Source organism: Buteo buteo, chromosome 8 (assembly GCF_964188355.1).
Source record: "Buteo buteo chromosome 8, bButBut1.hap1.1, whole genome shotgun sequence".
NCBI classification, from domain to species: domain Eukaryota; kingdom Metazoa; phylum Chordata; class Aves; order Accipitriformes; family Accipitridae; genus Buteo; species Buteo buteo.
Genome location: NC_134178.1, coordinates 26177245 through 26199137, shown reverse-complemented (window position 1 = coordinate 26199137; position 21893 = coordinate 26177245). Strand labels below are relative to the sequence as shown.

Below are 21893 nucleotides of genomic sequence, written 5' to 3'. Positions count from 1 at the left end.
AAATCACAGCAGCAGAGATACAATTCTTAAATCTTAATTAGATTGGCAAGCAGTCTGGCCCTAGGGTGAAGGAAAACCTGGTAAGTGGGATTAAACTACACACTATTTAATTCAACAAGGGAAAAGGAAGGAAATTATAGGTATTGATGGTCCCTCACTGTCATATTCCTGCAGTATTTTCAGAATGGCAATGTTTAAGTAAGGGTGCAAAATCCTTGGAATTTCAAAGGTCCAGAACAAAGAATTTCATCTATTCAGTGGTGCTGTGGTAGTAAATTGTACTGAGCAAGTCTCCCCTAAGGTACAACTAGCAATCAGTGCTCTTCCACTGAGATCAAAGACTGAAGAAGCACCAACTAGCTTTTATGAGCTATGGACACTATGTACATTTGGGTCTCCAGTACAGCTGTACATTATGGATACAGGATATTATATAGAGGCCCAAGTTCAACCTAAAGGGAAATACACTGATGCTTACAAAAAGTATACTATGTCCACATAAAATCTGTATTTTACAAAAAATGTCTTTCACTGCCTACATTTCATCAACAGCATTTTTATTCATTCTGATTCCGTGCATTAGTTTAGCATGCCTTTCTAGGTCCCCTTCGATGATCCCTGTTGTAACTTTCCAAGGCATGCAACGGGTGAGAAGCAGTGAAGGATAGAATGTCAGAATAATTAAATATCTTCACTGAAAGGGAACAATTACTAAATTCAGCAATACAAAGTAGGTTCAAAATACACATTTTCCTACATAAATGTTGTATTTACTCTATAGATAAATGTTGTGCTGATCTAACTACACTTATTCTTAAATCTTTTAACTTCGCCGTGTTCATCTGTGAAAGCATTTACCCAGCAAAATATCTAAAAGTGCTTTAAGATAACATTTTTATGCTGCTTCTGATTCATGAAATGTATATTCCTAAGCCAAGGTCTTCCCCCTCCTTTCTATGTAACTGGCTTGCTTCTCCAGTAGACTGAACTTTTCATGAAAGCTAGGATATAATTGAGTTTTCTTTCAAGTCTTTAAAGCTTTTTAAAATTCATGAATTTTCTTATCATTTTGCAGCAAAGCAAAGTATTTTCAAATCCTTCTTTAACTTTAGTGTTTAATATTAACATATTTTAAATGTTACAGAAATAGAGTAGAATAAATTTTCACTTAGAAAGTGTTTGACTGATGATGTATTTTACTGTTAGGAAGAAGTTGGTGTCACTGTTAACTGTGTTTGGTTACCTGTCACAGAGCTGTCTAGATTGTCCATACTGGAGCCTGGAGTATGCTCTAGACCTCTTAGCGGCCTACTGATTTCTACAGTTTCTTCTTCAATATCATCCTCCTCATCATCATCATCTGGAACATCTGTTTCCAAATCTGAAATAAGGTTTCCAGATACATATCCTAGGGGTGGAACTGGAGCCTGAGGAGGTTGTGTACTGCTTTGGATGTGCCTACACAAACAAACAGGAAAACATCATCAGAATGGGTGAGACTTTGTACCCTATGGTCAATAGAAGACAAACCTTTCAATAAGTCCTGAAGTAGATTTACAAAACATGCTTGTTAGGTTAAACTCAAGAAAAGACAGTTCAGTTATTCACCGTAGCTTCTAACACCAGAGTACCCGCACACTTTCCAGTCTTAAATACACCTCTCCTGTAACATGGGGAAGGTCAAGATTGTCGTTTTACAGATGAAGAACGATGTACACAGAGGCTATGTAAATCAGGTAGGAAGACCATGGAAAAGCACAATTCTGAATCCCAACCTAGCATATAAATGTCTCACCCAATATTTCACCTTGCAAATCACACGTTGAGCCAAAATTAAATTTCACTCCTTCTGCCTAAACAGACTTAGTGCCCTTAAGTAGAAGTCACCCTAAAGAGAAGGAAATGACCAGTAGGACAAAAGAAATTTTCAAGTCCAATGAACCCATTATCAGCAAGGCCTTTTTATTTTGCTTTATTCCAAGCAGTTTAATAGATTTAATTGCAGCAGTATTAAGGCATGCATGTGTGAAATTACTGCATGCAGCAATCACAATTAAAAAAAGAAAAACAAAGATAAAAAACATCCACAGGATAGCTAAATGGCCAAAGGCACGCACAGGACTTGGAGTTTCATTTGTGTGGTCTCTGAGAGGCTAGAGAGGAAAAGAACAACCATCGGCTTTCAATGCAGCATTCTCCCCAGCACTACAGGTACACAGCAAGCTGTGCCAGGGGACCCAGGCATGACTGGCCTTGGCATAAAAGCATGTACCATGCTTGAAATTGCTAACTTAGGCACGTGGGAATCCTTGGGTGGCGGTACATGAGGTGCTGTGACCTGATTCGAATCAGCAGCACTCTGGACAGGATCCAGAATTCTGCTGGTCTCTTGCTTGGACATCAGCATAACAGAAAAAATTACAACTGTCACCTGTTTGGTTTCCTAGTTCGAGTATATTTTAGATGAAAACTTTGTGCTGTATTATTACCTACACTCCATAAGTGCAGTAATTGTCTTTATTCAAAGAGCGCTTTTTTTTTCATAAATTAAATCTATGGAATCTGAGAATGTCATGGTAAATGTTATGTACCACTGGAATCTCTCTCCACCTTGGTGTAGGTTTTAACTTATTGCCTTATTTGCAGAGCAAATGCTTCCCTTCTGATACACAACGCCCTTCTGATTACAACTTCTTGAATACTTTTTCTGCCTAGACACCAGGTTCTTAGCTATGCAGTGTTCAAAACACTGCACCAAAGGGCACTACTATCTAACTAACCCTCAATAAACAGTGTGATTAGCTCCCAGTCAAGCAAAATACTTAAGTATATGCTTAATGTTAAGCATGTGATAGAACAATTGAAGTCAATTTCCCATGTACTTGTAGTTAAGCATATACTTAAGTGATTTGCTGGATCAAGGCCATAATGATTATGTACTTTTCCAGTAATCTCTAATGTGCTCTTTCTTAAACTTCTAGTTGGCTGGTCTCTATATTTGTCTTCTGTTACTCCTACAGTAACCTATCTGACACGTCTCATCTTGTTGTTTTGTCCCCTCCTTGCCCCCCACACTGGACAGGTTAACTTTGTGAAAAGAAAACTAAGAAATCTTCCTTCCCACTGAAGACAATGGAGGACTTCCCACTGACTTTGAACATGTGCTGAACAGCATGATACATGTCCAGCCAAACGATATTAAAGCATTAAACAATTCCATTTCATAACTACTGCAAAAATCACTTCTATTTGCAACCCTCAATATTTACCCCAATACCTGCTATAAGGTCCTAGTATGAATAAAAGTTATCTCCCCTATATTTTTTTCAGTTTCAGGCTCAATTACTGTGACCTTACACAAAAGCGATGTTAAAATCAGTGTATTCCTGAGCACATTATGACATTTCCCAATAAAGTTTCATTTCTCCAAGAAGGGAACAAGACCTCCCCTGTCAGTTGCAAGAGGCTTTGCTACAGAGTCCTACTACGTTATCCACTCCCAGACTGGCACCCACAGTTTGTAGGGCATAGAAAGGGTAACAGCTGCAAAATGCAGCAGCGATTGACTGCACAGACAGGGTATGCATCTGTGTGCTGGCTCACAAGTCAGCTACCTTCAATAGGCCAGGTCTAGCTGCTGCCTGGGATTTGGGTCTGTCCCACAGGCAGGTCGGGGTCTGTGCTTGGCAGCGTGGCACTGCAGCAGGACCAAAGTACCCTGTTGATTGAGTGCAGATTGCAGGCAAGCCTCGAGGTTTTGACGGTGTCCAGGGAAAACAGCTGGCTTTGATTTGGCACCACCTGCCTACCTGCCTGATCTATTTATGGTAGCTCAAGCTGAATAACTCTGTGGCTTTATTTACCAGTGAAGAAAGGCTGCTCCTCTGCTGGCAGCACGCCATTCAGTAACTAGCTCTGCTCCTCTCCTCCGAGAGTCGCAGGCTTTGTCTGGATAGAAAAGTTGTAAAAGGACAGCTGCCGCTTAGGGAACATCCAGAAAGCAACTGACCTTCACCATATCCCCAGCCTGGTGCAGTTGACAAGTTCTTTTTTGGTCCCTGAAGAGATTGCTTCTGTTTGTTTTGCAGGGGAAATGTTACTGTGGTATTTGCTTGTTCTTCCTTTAAATAGGCATAAAGCACTCTAAAACGCTAGATCCATTTTGTAAATACTAACAACTTCCTTTCTGCTATTTCTGGGTTTTTCCCTATGAGTCAGAAATTTCATGGTATTTCAAACTACAGTCAGAGATGCAAATGCTTCATTCTCATGTGACACAGGGTAAAAGCTGCTACATTGCTATTTCAAGTGACTAGCATTATTTTTAATCAGTAATTTAGAACCTCAGTATTTTTGAAAATCCTAAAAAATTCATATCTTTTGCTAGCATTAAAAGAGAGTACTCTGAACTGTACAAAAGTTATCAGTAGGTGGGTGTTAACTACTTAGTTGAATGTATGTAAAACTCCAAAGGAATATTATTTTTACATGTTTTTAGGCAAGATTTAACATATTACCAACCATTATGGTTTAAAAAGCACCTACTAATGTTTAAGGCCTTCACACTGTAGACACAGTTTTGCTATCTCTTCTTCCATTTTACTGCTCTGGAAACATTACTGAAACGTTACTGAACACAATTGATATTTATGCCGTCAAGGAATAAACTATTATTTCGCTTTGACTTCCCAGACCACAGGTGCCCCCTTCAAACATTTACCATGTCTGCTTTGCTATATCAAACTGGTAAGCCCTAGTTAATTCATCAAGGTGGGCTTGAAGCATTGGCTGCATCTCCTCTCGTGGAGAAGGTGTGAGGGTTGCAGTTGACTGTTGCCCAAAGGAGATTGCAGGTGATGAAGCTACTCCTCGGACAGGAGGTGTGGGAACACGATCATCATCTTCTTCAAGCTCATCCTCCATGCCCTGATGTAGGTAGGTCTGAACTGGCAAGGGCGGACACCAACCATCACTGTCATATCTAAAACAAAAACCAAGTAAACTTAGTATATACCAAATCTCATCTCATCCCATGCAGTAGATGGTATACAGGATTTCTGCTACAGTTGGAACCCTCTTCATGCAGTGTGAGCTTTAACATTTATTGAAAATACAGTCATAATTGCTTAAATTCTCCTTACCGAGTCTGTTTAATTTTTCCGGCAACAGCTAAGCGACTTGAACAAGATGTGCAACAAAAAATTACTGATCCATTATCACATTTGTTAATGGCGATTAGATCATGTTACACCACAATCAACAACAAAAATGAACGAACTCACTTCCTGGACCATTAGCCTAGGAGAATGCATGACGATTGACCTAGACATGAAAATAGCAGCACTCTTAGAAGGCAGAGTGAGCTTTACGTAGTTGCACTATGCACTTCCTTACTCCCATCCTCCCCTTTCTTTGTCTGTAAGTTTACTATTTGATTTTATTTTGTAGCTTAAATAAAAAAGCTACACTTTCCACATAAATTCTGGTCTTTCCACACTGCATATAGGTATCTACTATGACATGTAATACATTCATGTTGTAGCAGCACTGACCCTAAGCACATGCTATGTCACAGCACCAACTGATAAGATAGATTAGCACACATGCAGACAGCTCTGCCAGCACGCCACCTTCTAATCAATCTTTACTGGGACTTACCTAGGCAGTGCTAAATTTCTGAACACTTTCAACACACCTGCCCAAAGTAAATGAAAAGATTAACAACTACCAATATTCTTCAATACCAAATTCTTCTCTCTTCACATAAAAGAGATTTTCTGATAGGTTTCTGTGGTTCAATTTTTAGTCTTATACTAAAGTTGTAAGAGCTGATGCTACATCTGATCAGGGCTAGAAACAGAAGCTTTATATTCTATTCTATTATGCAACCTTTGCCAGCAATTCAATCCATTTCTGTCTCTGTCCTCATAACAGGACCTTTCAATTCAGTGCTGTATTACAGTATCATCCCACAACCCTGTCCCTTAGAGACACCAGCATCACTCAAGATGAATAGGCCCTAGTGAATGTGGTCATTCCCTGTGTGCTATCTCCCCTGAGTAATTCCCTAATCTGAACATAACTTTAGTTGTGACGATCACACCATTCAAATCTCAACACTGTCTACTCTTCCCATCTTCAAAACGTCCAGTCAGTCTGCAGTCCCTTGAGCATCTGCATACATTTCTTCTTAACTCCCAGCGTATTCCAAAATACCTCCGGTTAGACAGCTCTTTTCAAAAGGCAACCAGACAACCAAAAGCTCTCACAGCTCCTTCATTGTTAAACCATCTCACGCTCTAAAGGCCATTCCCCAAGCATCATCTAAGTCACTTTATCTTCTTTCCACCGTCAAGGCCTGCTGACAAGGTACACCCCTTTTTTCTGCAATGCAGTTAGGCAATGCATTGCATTATACAGTTAATTTCTTAAAACAGTTTAAAAATACTCCTTTAAGGCTTCTAATTTGGAAGGAAGGAATTACCAATTTCCCTCAGAAAAATGAATCACTGCCTATTTTCTCAAGTGTGAAGCCGGGTTACAAAACGGCTGGGAACACTGAGACAGAGAAGTTTCAAAACCTGTATTATGAACAGAACATTTACTTTATGTAAACCCCAAAGATTTCTAAACTTAACTAAACTACTTTTTCCTTATTCAAAAGTCTGTAGTCTGTATTTAAATGCACAGATTCAGGGTAGCTAAACCAACCTGACTTAATCATCCAAAATGCTGTGGACGACATATCTTGTAATTAAGGCTGGTATCACTTCAAACCTATATCAAGATATAACCATATGTAGGTACACAAACAAACGTTTGTGTACAGAGGTGCAAATAAATGCTGCATCTGAACATTTGGCATTTATGAGCTTTTGAGTGAATGATCATTACCATTTTGATAACACAGAGATTTAAGAAAATGTTATATGATACATATTCAATTCCTTAGGAGACAATTAAGATATGACTACCTCTAATTTGTGTTTCCTTGCAATATTCACTCATGACATTGCCACCCAAGGGTGAAGGGACCATCCTATCTCATGCTGCTAAAAATGTACCGTGCAACAGCTCTGTCACTTACTTTTACTCTCTCAACCTCATGCTTTAGTATGATAGCTTCTTCTTTAAAAGGGACAGGGCAGAAAGATACTCCTTAGTGACTTTTCAGTAATGCATAAATGAGCTTTGGATGTGCTTGCCTTTTGACCCTACTTGCTTCAAATCCCCAAATGTTCAGCTTGATAGCAAAAAGATTTCTTAGAAAAAGATTTCTTAGGAGAAAGATTCTGCACAAGTACCACATCTTTACCTAGATTTTGTTTGAAATGGAAAGGAGCGTAAGCCTGAGGTTCAGGCCATTGAGATTCAAGATTTCAGGTACAAGAACCTTTGACTTCATAATGTAAGATGCCTGAAAAGCCACCAGTTCTAACCTGCATTTTACAAAAAAAAAAACCAACAAAACCAAAACCAATCTGCAAGAAAAAGCTAGGAAACCTAACAGGCTACATACTAACTACACCTCATATAAATGATACAGTTATTGAAACTTCTGGAACCTGCACAGTGAATATTGATCACATCCATGTTCTTTTTGGTTTTCTGAGTAAATACAACTTGGTGAAAATGCATGCAACCTTTTTCAAGTACTTCGTATTAAAATCTAAGCACCTTAATTTCTCTAGGGAGCTCTGATTGTAATTTCATGATAATTAAGTCCCTAAATAAGTTCTGGTTAACAAATACGACTCTCTATGTTTCTAATAATTTTTCTTCTATTCTCAGCACTTTTATTCTATTAAAAAGCTTGGTTCATTACATTGATAGATTTTTTTCTTCAAAATAAAAACCAGACGTGATAGATAAGGCGCACATTCTTTAACAGTTCTGTTCCTTTACACACATCATTGCAGCAAAGAAAGCTTCCCCGTCTAGGCCTTGCCAGAAAGGATTTTTTGATGTAAAATGATTAACTTCTTTACTTTTTCTAAAACCAGAAAATGACTATCAAATATATTGATATCCAGCAGCTAATATTGCATTTTAAGGTGGAATCAATAGTAAGGAAAAAAAATAACCAATGATAACAATATGAAGACTGCCTTTACTGGGGTTGGCTCAAGATCATGTATATTATTAATGAAAAAATAGAAGAAGATGATAATGAATAAGTAATAAGCATTTCCTTACTGTCAAGTTTATTAGATAAAACCAAGCAAAAGCATCCTCTCTGAAAAGGGCAGGAAAGGGAACGTGCTTGATTGGGAGCTACTACAGGAAAAGAGAAACTTCAAAGACTTTGCAGTATATACAAGAGAAAATTAAGGAAGACAACACGGAACAAGCACAGAGTTTGTAGAAGACCACAAAAGGGGGATGTTTCACAGGAAAGAGCTTGCTAGGAAAACAAGAGTATAAACAGACTTTCTGCAAAGGTTAAACAGGAATTTAAGACATCCCAAAAGCTACCACATTATATACAATGGCTGCTTGGATTAACATATTCACCCTTCCTTATGTGTGTTGCAGTTCATGGAAAAATGGAGGTGAATGCAAACCTCAGTTCTGGGGAGAAGACAGTAGAGAGAACTAAGAGTGTATTCTGGTTTTCTTCCTTACCTCTGATTAAGTTAGGTGACTTTTTTTTTTTTTTCACTTGCTGCTATTGTGGATTTTCTTTTACAATTTATAAGACAATAGGCCACTAGTGTTAATTCCTAGTAAGCAAAATAAGGTATCAAGATTGTTTAGTTTATTTGGGATATTCATGCCAATGAAACTCACACTTGAATTCAAGATTTACAAGAAGACATGCACAGAAATATAAGTTTCTGTTTAGATGCTCACTTCCTTGTTTTATTGCTCTGAACTTTCATCTTTCATATCATTTTGCGAGAACTTTATTAAAGTCTTCAGTTTTTCTGAATGGAAGTCCATTTTTCAACTGTAATTCACAATATAATTGCATCTGCATGTAATTAATTCTAAAATTAAAACACATTGAACTTGTCATACATAATATACATCAAAGCAAATCAAGAAAAATAGTTTTAAAAAATTGATTGCTTTTTTTTTTTTACCCAATATGTCAATATTAAATGCAACATAAGGAATGCAGTCTATGATTCATTCTATTTTAGCATGTTGAAAATGACAGAAACAAGATCAACCCCTCAATACAGAATGACTGTTAGAATTGGATACCTCCTCAGGAAGTATGGGCATTGCAGATTAACTAGTTTCAGTGAAGTTGGTTGCAAATTACTGTAGCTCAAGACTGATACTGTAAGTCTAATTTTCAAAATTTTTTGGGGTTTGGTAAAATGCACGTTAGAAGGTCTTGTTACAACCACCGTTAATGAGATATTACAAAAAACAGAAAAGAGTAATTCAAAAGATAATCAGAGGAAAAACTAAGTCTGAATTGTTGGGAACCTGGAAGGCTGCTGACTACCTTATCCTTAAATAACCAGTGTTGTCTTGGTGATCAACATCATTCCTTCCAGCTAAATAACAGATACTTTATGCAACTGAGGAGTCAAGCCTTGTGTCACAAGGGATTTCTCGAGAAGGTATTTCCATTTACCTTTTATGCTATTTCATTGTCCAGAAAGAAAATCAAAAAGTTGCTTGCCTTAGATAGCGTAATTATTTTAGGGAAATGGCTGTACATGAGTTTTAAGGATATAAAGCGATAAAGACAAATATTATATGGTGAAACTATCTTAAATTTACTTTAGCTTTTTATAACAGAATACAGAACACAATGATTATACGCACTTTTTGCCTTGAGATTTAAACAACACTTACAATCAGGAAGGTTATTCATTTTCCCTTATATTTGCTTTGATATTCTAACTCTAATACAACCTGAATGGACCTTCATTTTAAAAGAAACTCCACTGACTTACACAGTTAGTTACTATTCATTTTAGGAGTTGAAGGAATTGGTATAAACTGCTATAAACTTGGTACAAAATATTAATATTTAGTTCTTCTGATTTTCATTATAAAAGTAGTGATGATCAATTCATGCTTACGACAGAGATAACACTTGAAATATTTTTATTCAGTAAAGCTATTAGAAAGATTTTTAAAACATATGTTTAATCTTCAGGAAATATTGATTAATCCATGTATTTAAATAGACAGAAATTTGTCCCTGACAGAACAATGATTCTCAAAGGCTCCAACAAAACTGACCACAGTAAACTAGTTTTCTATATACTCTGATTTTCCTCCCAAGTTTGATAACCGGGTATTTCATATAATTTCACTTTATAAAAAGCATTCCATAATTGTTCTCTGTGCAGGAAATGTCTCTTTCCTTTCATTTAGTGCTTTTTGTGTGATTCTGTGTCCTTGAGAACAAGTTTAAGCTATCCAAAAATAAGTGTAAGGTTCCAGAAACTCAAGAGTTGTTTAAATAATAATAAAAAAGGACTATAAATAACATGCTTTCCTCAACTGTGAAATTTCTCCTAAAAGCTGATGAGAAGATTATTATCCACTGGTTGATCTTCTAAAATTAATCCAATTTACTGTGGGTTTTTTTTGTTCTGTTGGCTTTAATATTTTTAAACATCAAAGCAGTGAAAAAATACAAGGAGCCAGATTATGTCATCCTTACTCACTCGGAGTCCCATCATCTGCAAGCAGTCCCAACAGAATTCAATTAAACTACAAGTGAAGAGAGATACTTCTCAGCATGAGTAAGCAGAGAAGCCCTGCACGATGATGAAGCAAGGTCACTTTTATTTCTGTCTTCAGTCATTAACAAGAGAAGCTATTCGAACATTCCTCCTCCATAGACTTGAATAAGTCTATAGGATAAGGCTCGCTCTCTCTTTTTTTTTTTTTAACAAAACAGAATAATATTGTCATTTAGCAAAATAAAAAAAAATAAAAGCCTCATCTCTGTAAACCACAGATTTTTCTTCAAAAGAAAAAGAAGATAATTACCCTGCTTCTTGCTGATCCACCCCATAGTGTTCCAGCTCTGTGCCTGGAAGTGGCTGCACAGGAGGGGGTGGGAGGGGAACACTGGCCCAGTTTGAACCATTATTTTTCTGGGGCTTGGCAGTATTTTTGTTTTTCTTCTTTTTCCCTCCTTTTCCACCTGAAAATCCAAAAAGAAAAATAAAATGTTAGAAATATAATCTGGGGGAAAAAGCTAGCTATTTACATTCCTTTGAAAGAATTCTGATTCCAGATGGCATGCCCCAAAAAAGAAGATGTATTTTTATCTCAGCAGAATCAGCATCAACGTGCTAATGCTGTTACAAGGTTATAAATAATACTAGAATGGAATGGAAAAGTATTCTGAATAATTGCTGAAAATAAATTCTTTATAAAACTTCATACATTTGCACCACAGTAGTGCCCAACCAAGGAAAGACGTGTTTTGCTGTATCAGAAATATGTTTACTGATATATTCATATCCGCTTTATTAATTCTTGAATTGACTGTTAGATAAAAATATAATAGACCATAGCAAATTATTTCAAATGTCAGAATCCGATGCGCTTATAACACTGTTTTGCATAATCTTCTTCTGTGGATAACAGAGAGGTTAAGGACACAATGTAAAAAAGTTGTCATTAGACTCAGTATCTTTCAGCCAGAATGACAAGTGTAAGCTGTCAAAACAAAAAGAAACAGGGTTTTGCTGATAGGAATTTACTACGTTACGTTTTAAAAAACATCAGGAAGTCATCTGCAATGTTGTAGGACTGTCTCTTTCGCAGGATTCAAATATCTTGTGCCGTTACAGAGAAGAGTTCTATTTCTGATATACAACTCTAATGGAGGAGGCTGATAGAAATGAAGTGAGCAATGCATTTTGCTTAAGCCCTCTTCTCTTCTCTTATCGTCCTTGTACCCACTTCTCCAGTTGAGACACTTCCATTTGTGCGAAAGTGATCTTACAGAGAAAGCTCTCATCCCACTTGTTTTGCTTCTTTTATTTTGCCCTGACTCCTTTTTCTTGTCAGGAATTCATTAGGAGGAAGAATGGCACAAGATTTCAAATCCCTTGACTGCTTGGAGACCTATCTATTTATTGACATTTTGTTGTGGCTTTCAAATTCTCTGGATTGTTGGGTGGAAGAATGGTTTGTCATATGCTTTTTCAGTGGGGTACCCAGCTGGCAGTCACTCACCCCTTGCCTGTTGCAGAAAGCACAGTTTAATCCATCTTAGCCACTGACGTCTCTTGCTGATTTATAAGGATCAGCCAAAAAACCCCATGTAAAAAGTTCTCAACAGCAATGAAACAAAAAAGCCACAATTGACTTGTCAGGCAGGGTGGCACAGTGGCAGGCACCACCTTCTTTGCCATGGCTCTAGCTTTAGGCATAGAGAAATTCAGAAGGAGGTGCAATTCTAGCAACAGAGACCAGCACGCGTCATGGGACTTTTCATCTGAGAGACAGTGGATTTCTTCAGTTATCTCCAAATGTCAGCTGGATCAAAGCAGTAACGAATAGAGAGGGAAGAAAAAGGTGATCCTGTGATTCAGAAGTAGCCAAGACTTCTCTTTTCACCTCTTGTTGTGGTTGCTAGAGACAGGCAATAAGTCTGGCAAGGTTTCTAATCAGCCTGGCTGGCAGCACGTTGCAAACAAGACTTTGCTTTGCACTACTCAGTTCCAGACCAGAGCTCTTCCTTCCTCATCTTGGAGTATTTATAGTCCAGCCAAGATCCTGTCATTCACTAAGTGCAAACTGAGCTGATATTCCATCTATTAGGATGCAAGACAGGCTCCTCCCTCCTTTTGTAGCCTGGCAGAGAGGGAAGCTTTCTTGAAAAGGGAAAGAACATTTTGATCAACAGAAAAGAAACCCCAGTGATGGTGGCAATGGAAGAACAAATACATGAACCTTCTGGAAGGAAAATGAAGCTTTCAAAGCACAGGTGTGGCGGAAAGTGGAGTTAGAAGTAGGGTCACAAAACTGCAAAGGAAGTACATTAATTTTGATTTGTGGGACATGGGGAAATTTTTGAAAAGTCAGCAGGAGTAAGAGCCAACAAGAGCTAAGGCAGAAGGGGCTGCTTTGGGAGGAAAGCACATGCAAAGTGTGTGTGTGTGTGTGTATGTGTTGCAGGGAGATTTAAACTAACACTACTCAGAGAAGAGAAATGCAGAGAAGAACTTAAGCTTAGAGATTAGTTGAGGTGAAGAGGAAGGTTTTGGAAGTGTAGCATCTTGGTAATCTTAGAAGACTGGTAAAACAGGTTGGATATGTGGGATGCTAGTATGGAGTCACTTGAATTTGGGGCATTTTGGAGAGAAAGGTCAAAGATAGCGGAGCTATTACAGTGAAACATCGAGAGCTGAGGAACTGTTCAGATGAAGAAATAAAAGAAAGGAACTCCAAGGTCATTACTGGCAGGGCAAGCAGCCTACATCGTACAGCTGGGCAGGAGATTTCTCTTCTGTCCCCATCGGCAGAGTTACTCCACTGTCAGTGTAGTGGAACAGGCAACTAATACATAAAGTCTGATGTGTGTTTGAAAACTGTTGCACCAAAGCCTTGTTTCCCCACAGCAATGATGCTTGATGTTTCAGTGTCTCCTCGCACTGAAATTCAATTATATTGTTTAAATCTCTAGATGAATCAGGTCCTGGAAAAAGAATTTGCTAGTCGGGCTGATAATCATAGAACTGACATAAGCTGGGAGCTGTGCAAAGTACAGCCACAGAATTTGCCTGCCTCACAAAGCAGTCGAGTTTTTAGCTATTTTCCATTCCACAGTGGGATAGGATTTCTCATGATATTCATTTGAGAGAGACAGAAACTTAGTCAGAATAATAAGTAGTACCTAAAGTACTAACCAAGGAAGTGAGAGAACAAATCCCTGATCACCCTGATGGGGACTACGTAATCAAAGCTGGTCTCTGACTCCAGTAATGCTCTAATTATTGGACTACTTGAAGGTCTCCCCCAGTTTCTCATGTATTACAGACATAATTAGCTGGCATTAAAGACATAATTAGTGGGCAAGGGAGAGCAAAATACTGACTGCAGTCCAACAGTTTGACACTCATCTGAGCATTAGGGCATCCAGGTGGGAGCTGCTTTGATCACAACAGGAGTGCCCTGGTCATAGAAAGACTGGCTAACCTGAAGTTTCCGTGTGTCATCAGAAAATTTACTTCAAACTGAGAAACACTACACAAAATACGTTTCACTTGAAATATTTGTTTAAAGTCCAGCTTTTGATCAAGTGGCATTTGCCAATGAAACTTTGTATTTTCTGAGAAAATTCTTAGGCAGCTGTAGCTGTCAACACATCTAAAGTGTGATACTGCCCTCTGATAACTGGCACATTTGTACCTCAGCATAGCAATTTCTGCATTTTCATGCAGCCAGAGGAGCAAGCTGATTTTCTAAACTACTTGCCAATACATCTCACATACAAGGAACAAGAATTTTTCTTGAAGTGTCGTATGAACTTAGCTCTCAGATACCTCTCTGTCAATGCCACAAGCCTATTTTTTGATCTCACTCAAATCAGCTAATATTCTCCATGAGAACACAAGACTTGCAAACACATTTGGCTATTTAAGTTATGGGCCAATGATTATAGGCTTCTAATCTCAACATTCAATTTGAATAGTCATTTAAATTGACGTAAAGAAGCCATTTCTAGCATTGATCTGTTACTGTTATGATTGCTCCAACTTATAGTGGAACTTCAAAAGGCTATGGATATAGTATGAGTTTGAAATTTAAGTTCCTTCAGCTTTCACATTTCAGCTGAGTGAAATAGCAGACTTTCTTTTTAATTGCTGGCTTTTCAGTTTTTGTCTTTAAAAAAAAAGACATAGTTACACATAACATAAGCAACAAGTAAGCAAAATTAAAGAAATCAGGAAAAAGGTGTGTTTAAATATAATACACAACAACATATACTACAATCATTTTCATCCAATGAAAATGCATCATGTTTCCAATATAACATGCAGCACACACATAAATTTTACATTCTGTTTGTATGCAGACTTGGCACAATTTTTGAAACCCCAGTCATCTCACAGGACCCTACATTTATTTCTGAGCTGCCTCACTGAAAAAAAGCATTTAGAAACAGCTCATGGAGTGGGGAATCTGTTAACAACGCAACAAAAATATTAATTTCCTCATGAAGTTCAGTGTGGGGAGACCTATAAACTGAGGATTGATGCGGAAATATATTTGCTCCATGAACTGTGCTGTCAGGGAAGGGATGGTACAAAGCAAGGTTTGCAATTGCGCTGACAAGCGCTGGTTGGGAGGATTCTCCAATTACCTCCAAACAGGTTTTGCAAAAGGCATTTTTTTTTTTTTTTGTAGAGGCCAACACGATGCTGTTTGCTGATGTTCCAGTGGGCAGGCACCCTCATACCTATCTGTGAAGTGCACCTGGGAGGTCATCCGCCTCCCTGGCGAGCTGCTCACCAACACCCCTCCGTCCCTCACCCACCCACGGCGGTGGAACCAACCTGAGAGGCTGCCACTCCTTTCGGAGCTGTTGTGGGAGCTGGTGGTGCTGAAATCCTGTGACTGGTTGTGTGGCAATCTATTAGCCAATCCCTCAGCCACGCGGTAGTCAGGGATGTAAAGCAAGGCTAAGGGTTAAAGGGCAAAGGTCACAGTGGCATCGTGTGATTAGTTGACAGCACAAGCACATGCAACACATGCAGTTAGCAAGTCAACAGCAGATGTCATGGGCAGCAAGTTTTAATTTTTCTTTTTTTTTAATGTGATTAGCACAGGACAAAGAGGATTAAAAGCACAGAATGGTATATTTTGTGATTGTGTTAGGTTCGGCACGCATGCAAGGTATGTAAGCATTAGTTATGGCAGATATGAAGTGTCTTACGTACCGAAAAGATTTTTTGAATTCATGCATAGATGATACAGTATAAAGCCAGGGGTTTTGGAAAAAAAGAGCTGTAATTACCATTGTTGCCCTTGCCTTGGTCTGGGAGAGAGTAACCGAAACCCATCAGGTCATTTTTTTGCTGAATTGAGCTTTTCCACTGAGGATCAGGTAAGTCAACAGCCAACTCATGGATGCTGTTGGAATGCAGTATCTGGGTGGTGGCATATGGCGTAGCTTGCGTTATTTGGCTGGAACTGTTGTAACTAGTTTTCGTGGTGAAGTCAATGCTGCTGTAAATGGCTCCATCAGAAAGCATAGTAGCAGTTTTATCTCCTTGCCCTGGCACCGGTGGCAGCACATCTGTGGTGAACATAGGGGAATGAAACAAATCATTGATGCACAGGAAGCCTGAAAGTATCAAGGTTTAAGATGAAAAATAAATGTGTCATTTTGCACGTTTGCATTTCAGCTGAGACAGGTCCATGAGCCAACGAAGGAAAGATGATGTACAACCATAGCCAAGCTATCAGCATCTGTGACAGGACTACCACTTGTCCTTCATGTCTCACTGCCTAAAACCATCTTTTTTTTTTTTTCCATACCTTCAACTGTGAAAGTGAAGTTTGGAATATTTCTCTACTGAAGAATGTTTTCAATTGTTCACTCTATGTCAGAACCAATGAAACTGTCTGGGCTTCAGGAAAATGATGAAAGGAGTGAATCTACAAATCACAGAGGAAACTTTCCCAGCAAATACGTAGCAAAACTCTTACATGGATGCCAAAGCTCTCAAAGTAATTTTTTAAGGACATCACCTTGACTTCCTTGAAGTTTTATGCATCAGCTTATCTAATTTTCTTTTTGACATTAGCTAGTACATTTCTCCTTTTCAACAAAAGAAAAACCTGACAAAACCAAGTTGTTCCTGACATACGAAAGAAAATCTGTTATGCTGAAGGGATTTAAGTGATCAGTCTCTTAAAATGGCAAAGCAGTGTTGATAATGGAGAACAACTTGTCCAAATACTCCAGTACATTTACCCGAAAAACAGTACAGCGCATTTAACTAAATATCTGTTGACTTTTCTACATCTCTCGAATCCTATCACACACTGCAATTTGTACCTTTAATCACTTAGATTGGCAATCTCTCTCCTTACTAAACATTTTAGTGACCTTTGCTGGTAGAATACTAGATTTAGAAGCTGAGACTACTGAAGTGTGAAGAATCTAATGATGACTGGCATGATGTCCCAAGGAGAACCACAGCTCAACAGACAACCCTCTTCCTGCTCTCTCAGAGGTCAATATATCAAATGGTACTATTTTTACAATTTATTTAGACTCTGAAAAGTTGAATCCATTCTGGAATTTACTTGTTAGAAAAATGCATCATTTATATGCCATTTGCTTCATATAGCTGGATGGCAGATATGGATTCCAACTGTTAAACTGTACTTGAGATAATGCATACACCTATAGTGAAGATGTCCAGATCTCATTCTAGGTATCACAGACATTTTTATATACCTTAAGGCCCAGAGAGAAAAGATGATTCTTGCACCTAGACAAGGGTTTAGGCTCAGTTCCAGACTCAGACATGGGTTTTGTGCAACCTCAGGAAATACAGTTGTTCTTTCACTGTCTCAAGACTTTTCCAGCAATGAGATATGATACCATGGCGTCCTCCTACTGTTTCGTTTTGTTGTTTTTTTTCCCCTGGGGTGAACATTTAGACCACAGAACTATTTTCTACTGCATTCATGTGTGTAATAGTGAACATTTTAATATGGACCCTAATAACATCTGCAGTCTCAGGGCAACAACATAATATTAACAATAAAAATGGCAATAACAAGTGCTCAGTAGAGAGACTGCAGAAACAGAGATTAAATTTGGGTCTATCACTATGATCTGGTTTTGCAGACAACAACAGGGAAATGGGCACAATCAAGTATTTCAAAAGCCTTAATTGTATTAACTTATATCTGTAGATAAATTGTAAGTGCAAAGAAAAATTAAAATTAACGCAAACTACAGGTCATATTTCAAAATCAGGTTATTACTATCTATCTGCACACATCCAATGTGTTTTCTAGGGGCAGTACGCAATCATAAAAGCATCTATGTGCAAATACAGCATGGGATGTGAGAGACAAGTGCATTCCTATCCTTCTTGCATTTCGGTCACAATATGAAGATTTTTCCTTTCCACAATCAGCTTCATCAAAGCATAATGGACTGAAGTTTAGTAAATGAATTCTGTTGCTAATGTATAACATGAAATAAGTCGAAGTAAGTCCAGCTTAACCTGTCTGTGTTGGATTTGCAGACTCACGGAAGTAAAAAATAGCAAAATGCTCATCTTTCTAGTACTCAGACATATATCTATCTTTAAGAGCACGTTCCTGGCAACTGAAGAGGTATCATCTCTATACAGCCATTTTAAAATGGAGAACTATACATTTGCACACACTTGAAAGGAAAGTTGCATAGCTTCCCAGCAGCCAAGAATTTTCAGTCATTCTTACTAATAAGCTGAGGTTCTCCAGATGTCCTGGGAATTTCCAGTACAGTCACAGATTACTTTTTTTACCTCAATGAGATGTATACACTAAGCACTCAAAGAGCTATTAAAGTGCCATTTTCCCAAATGCCGTAATCACCTAGTAAAAATCAAGTGTGATTTTTCCCACCAAGTTGTCATAGCAAAAAAACACACTGTACATTTCAGACCAAAGATGAACATACATTTCCCACTGGACACTCTCCCCAAAACTCTCCGAAATACAACATGTTTTGTAACTCTTGAGATAAATGAAATAGTGCTGAAGTACTTCCTGAGGGAACCTCTTTCTTGCTGCCTTGGAAGACACAGTACCATTTTGTGGCCTTACACGCCTCCAAACTTAACCTGTGCTTCCCACTTACAGCTTTGCTCTCAATGGCTATCTAGGACATAACGTGGATTTCACTCTTAAAGGCAATGTTAGAACTGCCTGCCTCAGCTTCTGAGTTTCCAGAGTGATTGATTCCCACCTTACTGTTTTTAAAATTCTTACAGACCTTTTATATTATCACAGACCTTTTGAAAAGTAAAAGAGAACCAGGTTCTATCTATACAGTTAATTCATGTTAAAAGACATCTGACTTCCTTAATGCAGAAGCATCCAAACTCCAACTGCTGAAACAAATATGGATAAGTGGTCCCAAAACAGCCAGAATAAAAGTGTGAGCTCAACTGTAAAGATCATGGGTGGAATTAAGCTGCTGAAATTCAAAATATAACTGTTGCATCTCTTGGACAAATTTGGACCTACGCCTCATCCACATTGAAGCCAAAAGCTTTAAAACATGCTTCCAATTTCAGTCATATAGAGCCAAATGCTAAGAGAAAATGGTAATTTTTCTGTATTATGTGAGCTTATGAAAAGATGGAAAAGTACTGAAGGGTTTTAAATTCAAGATATTCACAACAAAGAAGCTGCCAGGTATTCAGTTGCCTTCTAAATATCATCAAAAGTTTTGCTTACTTTATAATATTTTTGTAAGACAAGAGCTTTACAACATTTTTATACGGAAAATAAGTCTAGAGTGTTTTGTTGTAATTTTAAGTCACAGTAGTCAAACCACAGGCAAGAAGTTTTGCATGGGAACACAGAACCAATGTGAGGGATGGTTTTCAGAAGCAGATTCTGGTACAGTTCAAAACTGAATTCTTTTCACATTTATCAGTTTGATCGTTTTACAGATTTTTTGCATTTTAATGTATTTTTTATATATAAAGTTGTCTTAATTTTTGTTTACTTATTTATGTCTTAAAAATATTTATATACTCATTTACATTAGGAAGTCTTGTTCCGAACACCACTATGCAGAACTAGCTGTGTTATAACATCAGAGAAACCAAGGAAACAACACAGATGTGAATATTACTATGACTTTTAAAAATCCCAATCATACATCTTGAAGTTCCCATTTGAGTAAAATGTTTGAAAGAAAATAACCCCTCTAAAGATTCATCACCATAATTATCAATCATTACCTCATCTCTGCAAAGGGCCTCTCTCAATTCAAAATGGACATAAACCCCTAAAAAACCTGAACAGTTCCCTTTTATGTATTCTTTCCTCCAATAAGAAGGAAAGTTTCTAAAGACCTGTGAGGCCTTCTTCATGGATTATGGTTGAGACTGAGAGCAGTCCCTCAGCAGGAAGGGGATGGGTAAGGTGACAGCAACGATGTTCTTCTGTCCTTCTGCTGAAGGAACATCCTTCCTGCATCCCCCAGGTTCTTCTCTGCTCTTATGAACATCCTCTATCCCTGGCTACAGGGCCCTGCACAGCAGATTGCTCATCTCCACACAGAAGTGAATGAGTTTGAGCAACAGACACATTTCCCTTGAGATGATAAACAGACCCTGTGTCACCACTGTGGGGTAAATTACAAACTAGACCTACATTTTAAAGAAGTAGAAAAAGACAAATAAAAATAAACATTTTAAAGTCAATTTTAAATGAAATCTTGAGTCAAGCATAGAAAGAACTATAATGATAAAAATATTACACAGTGTTTATCATAGATGTTAACTAACAGAAGCCTATTGTACACTATACAGTGACTTAATAAAATGAAACCTACCTCCACGACTGAAATTTCCAAGATCATTGGGGCCACTAGTGCTGTTGTTTACTGGCAGACTCGTGGCAGGCCAAGAGTCTGCAAGCCAAGGATAACTGGGGTCACTTGCATTCAACAGACCTGGTCGACTGAAGCAGAATAAGAAAAAAAGATATGCATACAAACATAAATATATATATATTTAAAAAATTAAAACATTTGTGAGATAACTAATGATTGAAGAGAGCATATTACTATCCTCCTAACACCATAGGTAACAAACAGTTTAGGAGACTTTAATTTATTTCAAATTAAAATTGTGTAGCCTTTGATGATTTGAAGACCTTGAGCAGTTAATTAAGGTTATATACAAATCAACTTTGTCAGTAGAATTGGGACTAGGTATCCGTTGTGATTCTGCCAGAATCCAAATGAACTCCGTTGTCTGTGTGAAACAGGGGTTAGGCAGCACCATCATGGGATCCTACACCAGCGCTGCATGATAAATTACCACCTCAAGGGAGCCATCATTCAAACTGATTGCTCCCTATCAGCCATTTCCAGGACTTTGGGCTACTATTTCTTCCTTCCCTTGCATCCCAAATGCATGCCTGTCATCTACAGGCTGGCAACTCTTTCTCTGAGTACTCTTGGATGGTTTAGAGGCAAACAGGTTTGAGTTGGATTAATAGAAAGTCCACAGGTATCTTTATCTGCCACTACTGCATGGCTTTTATATCCCTGTAATTCCCAGCTTTGAGAGCAGTATTAAACAGCGAGTACGTTGAAAGAGAAGATACTCTCAGGCCATAAGGCATCGTGTCTCTCTCACCCCAGGATAAACAGCCAGAAATTTAGTAAGGCAGGTGGATTGTTTGTATTTCTATTTAACAGGGAAAACAAATAATTTCCTGCAGACACCCCTTCCTCCAAACAAAAACAAAAAAACCTATCTACAGTTCTGCAGCTTTTCTAGGTTATTAATGCACTCATGAAGTTGGAGCAACATCTCTGATCATTGTACGTTATAGACCCCCGCCTGGTACAATCCCTAAGAGAAACATAGGTTTCTATGGAAACGGCAATAAGAAGACCCAGCCGCTTTCTTGCCACATCTACTCGTTCTCATTAGGCCTAATCTCTTTTTGCTAAAATATTGATTAAACGGGAGATTGGAAGTTATTACCAGGGCCTAATTACAATCTCCATATTGGCAAAGGGAAAATAGATGAGGATATATGGGCCCGTTATCAGCTTTTATCAATTTCAATTGAGTAGCCAAAGTTGTGGAATCCAGTCCTATCAATCTACAGCCTATTCATCATCCATGAATCATTTATTTCGTGATCGATTAAGTGTAATTGTTCACTCACAGCAATTTAGGGGGAGCCAATAA

At 38.1% G+C, this 21893-nt stretch overlaps 1 protein-coding gene across 1 annotated transcript in view; it reads right to left on the bottom strand.

Annotated features, from left to right (window-relative positions):
- Positions 1–1253: 1253 nt before the first annotated feature.
- Positions 1254–21893, bottom strand: part of ROBO2 (roundabout guidance receptor 2) — a 438049-nt gene continuing 417409 nt past the window's right edge. Inside the window, exons 19-23 of the mRNA XM_075033940.1 lie at positions 20519–20646; positions 15956–16237; positions 10969–11125; positions 4740–4981; positions 1254–1433 (exon numbers count right to left, since the gene is read on the bottom strand). Coding sequence (XP_074890041.1) covers positions 1357–1433; positions 4740–4981; positions 10969–11125; positions 15956–16237; positions 20519–20646 — 886 coding nt within the window. The 3' untranslated portion in view covers positions 1254–1356. The remainder of the gene's footprint in view (positions 1434–4739; positions 4982–10968; positions 11126–15955; positions 16238–20518; positions 20647–21893) is intronic.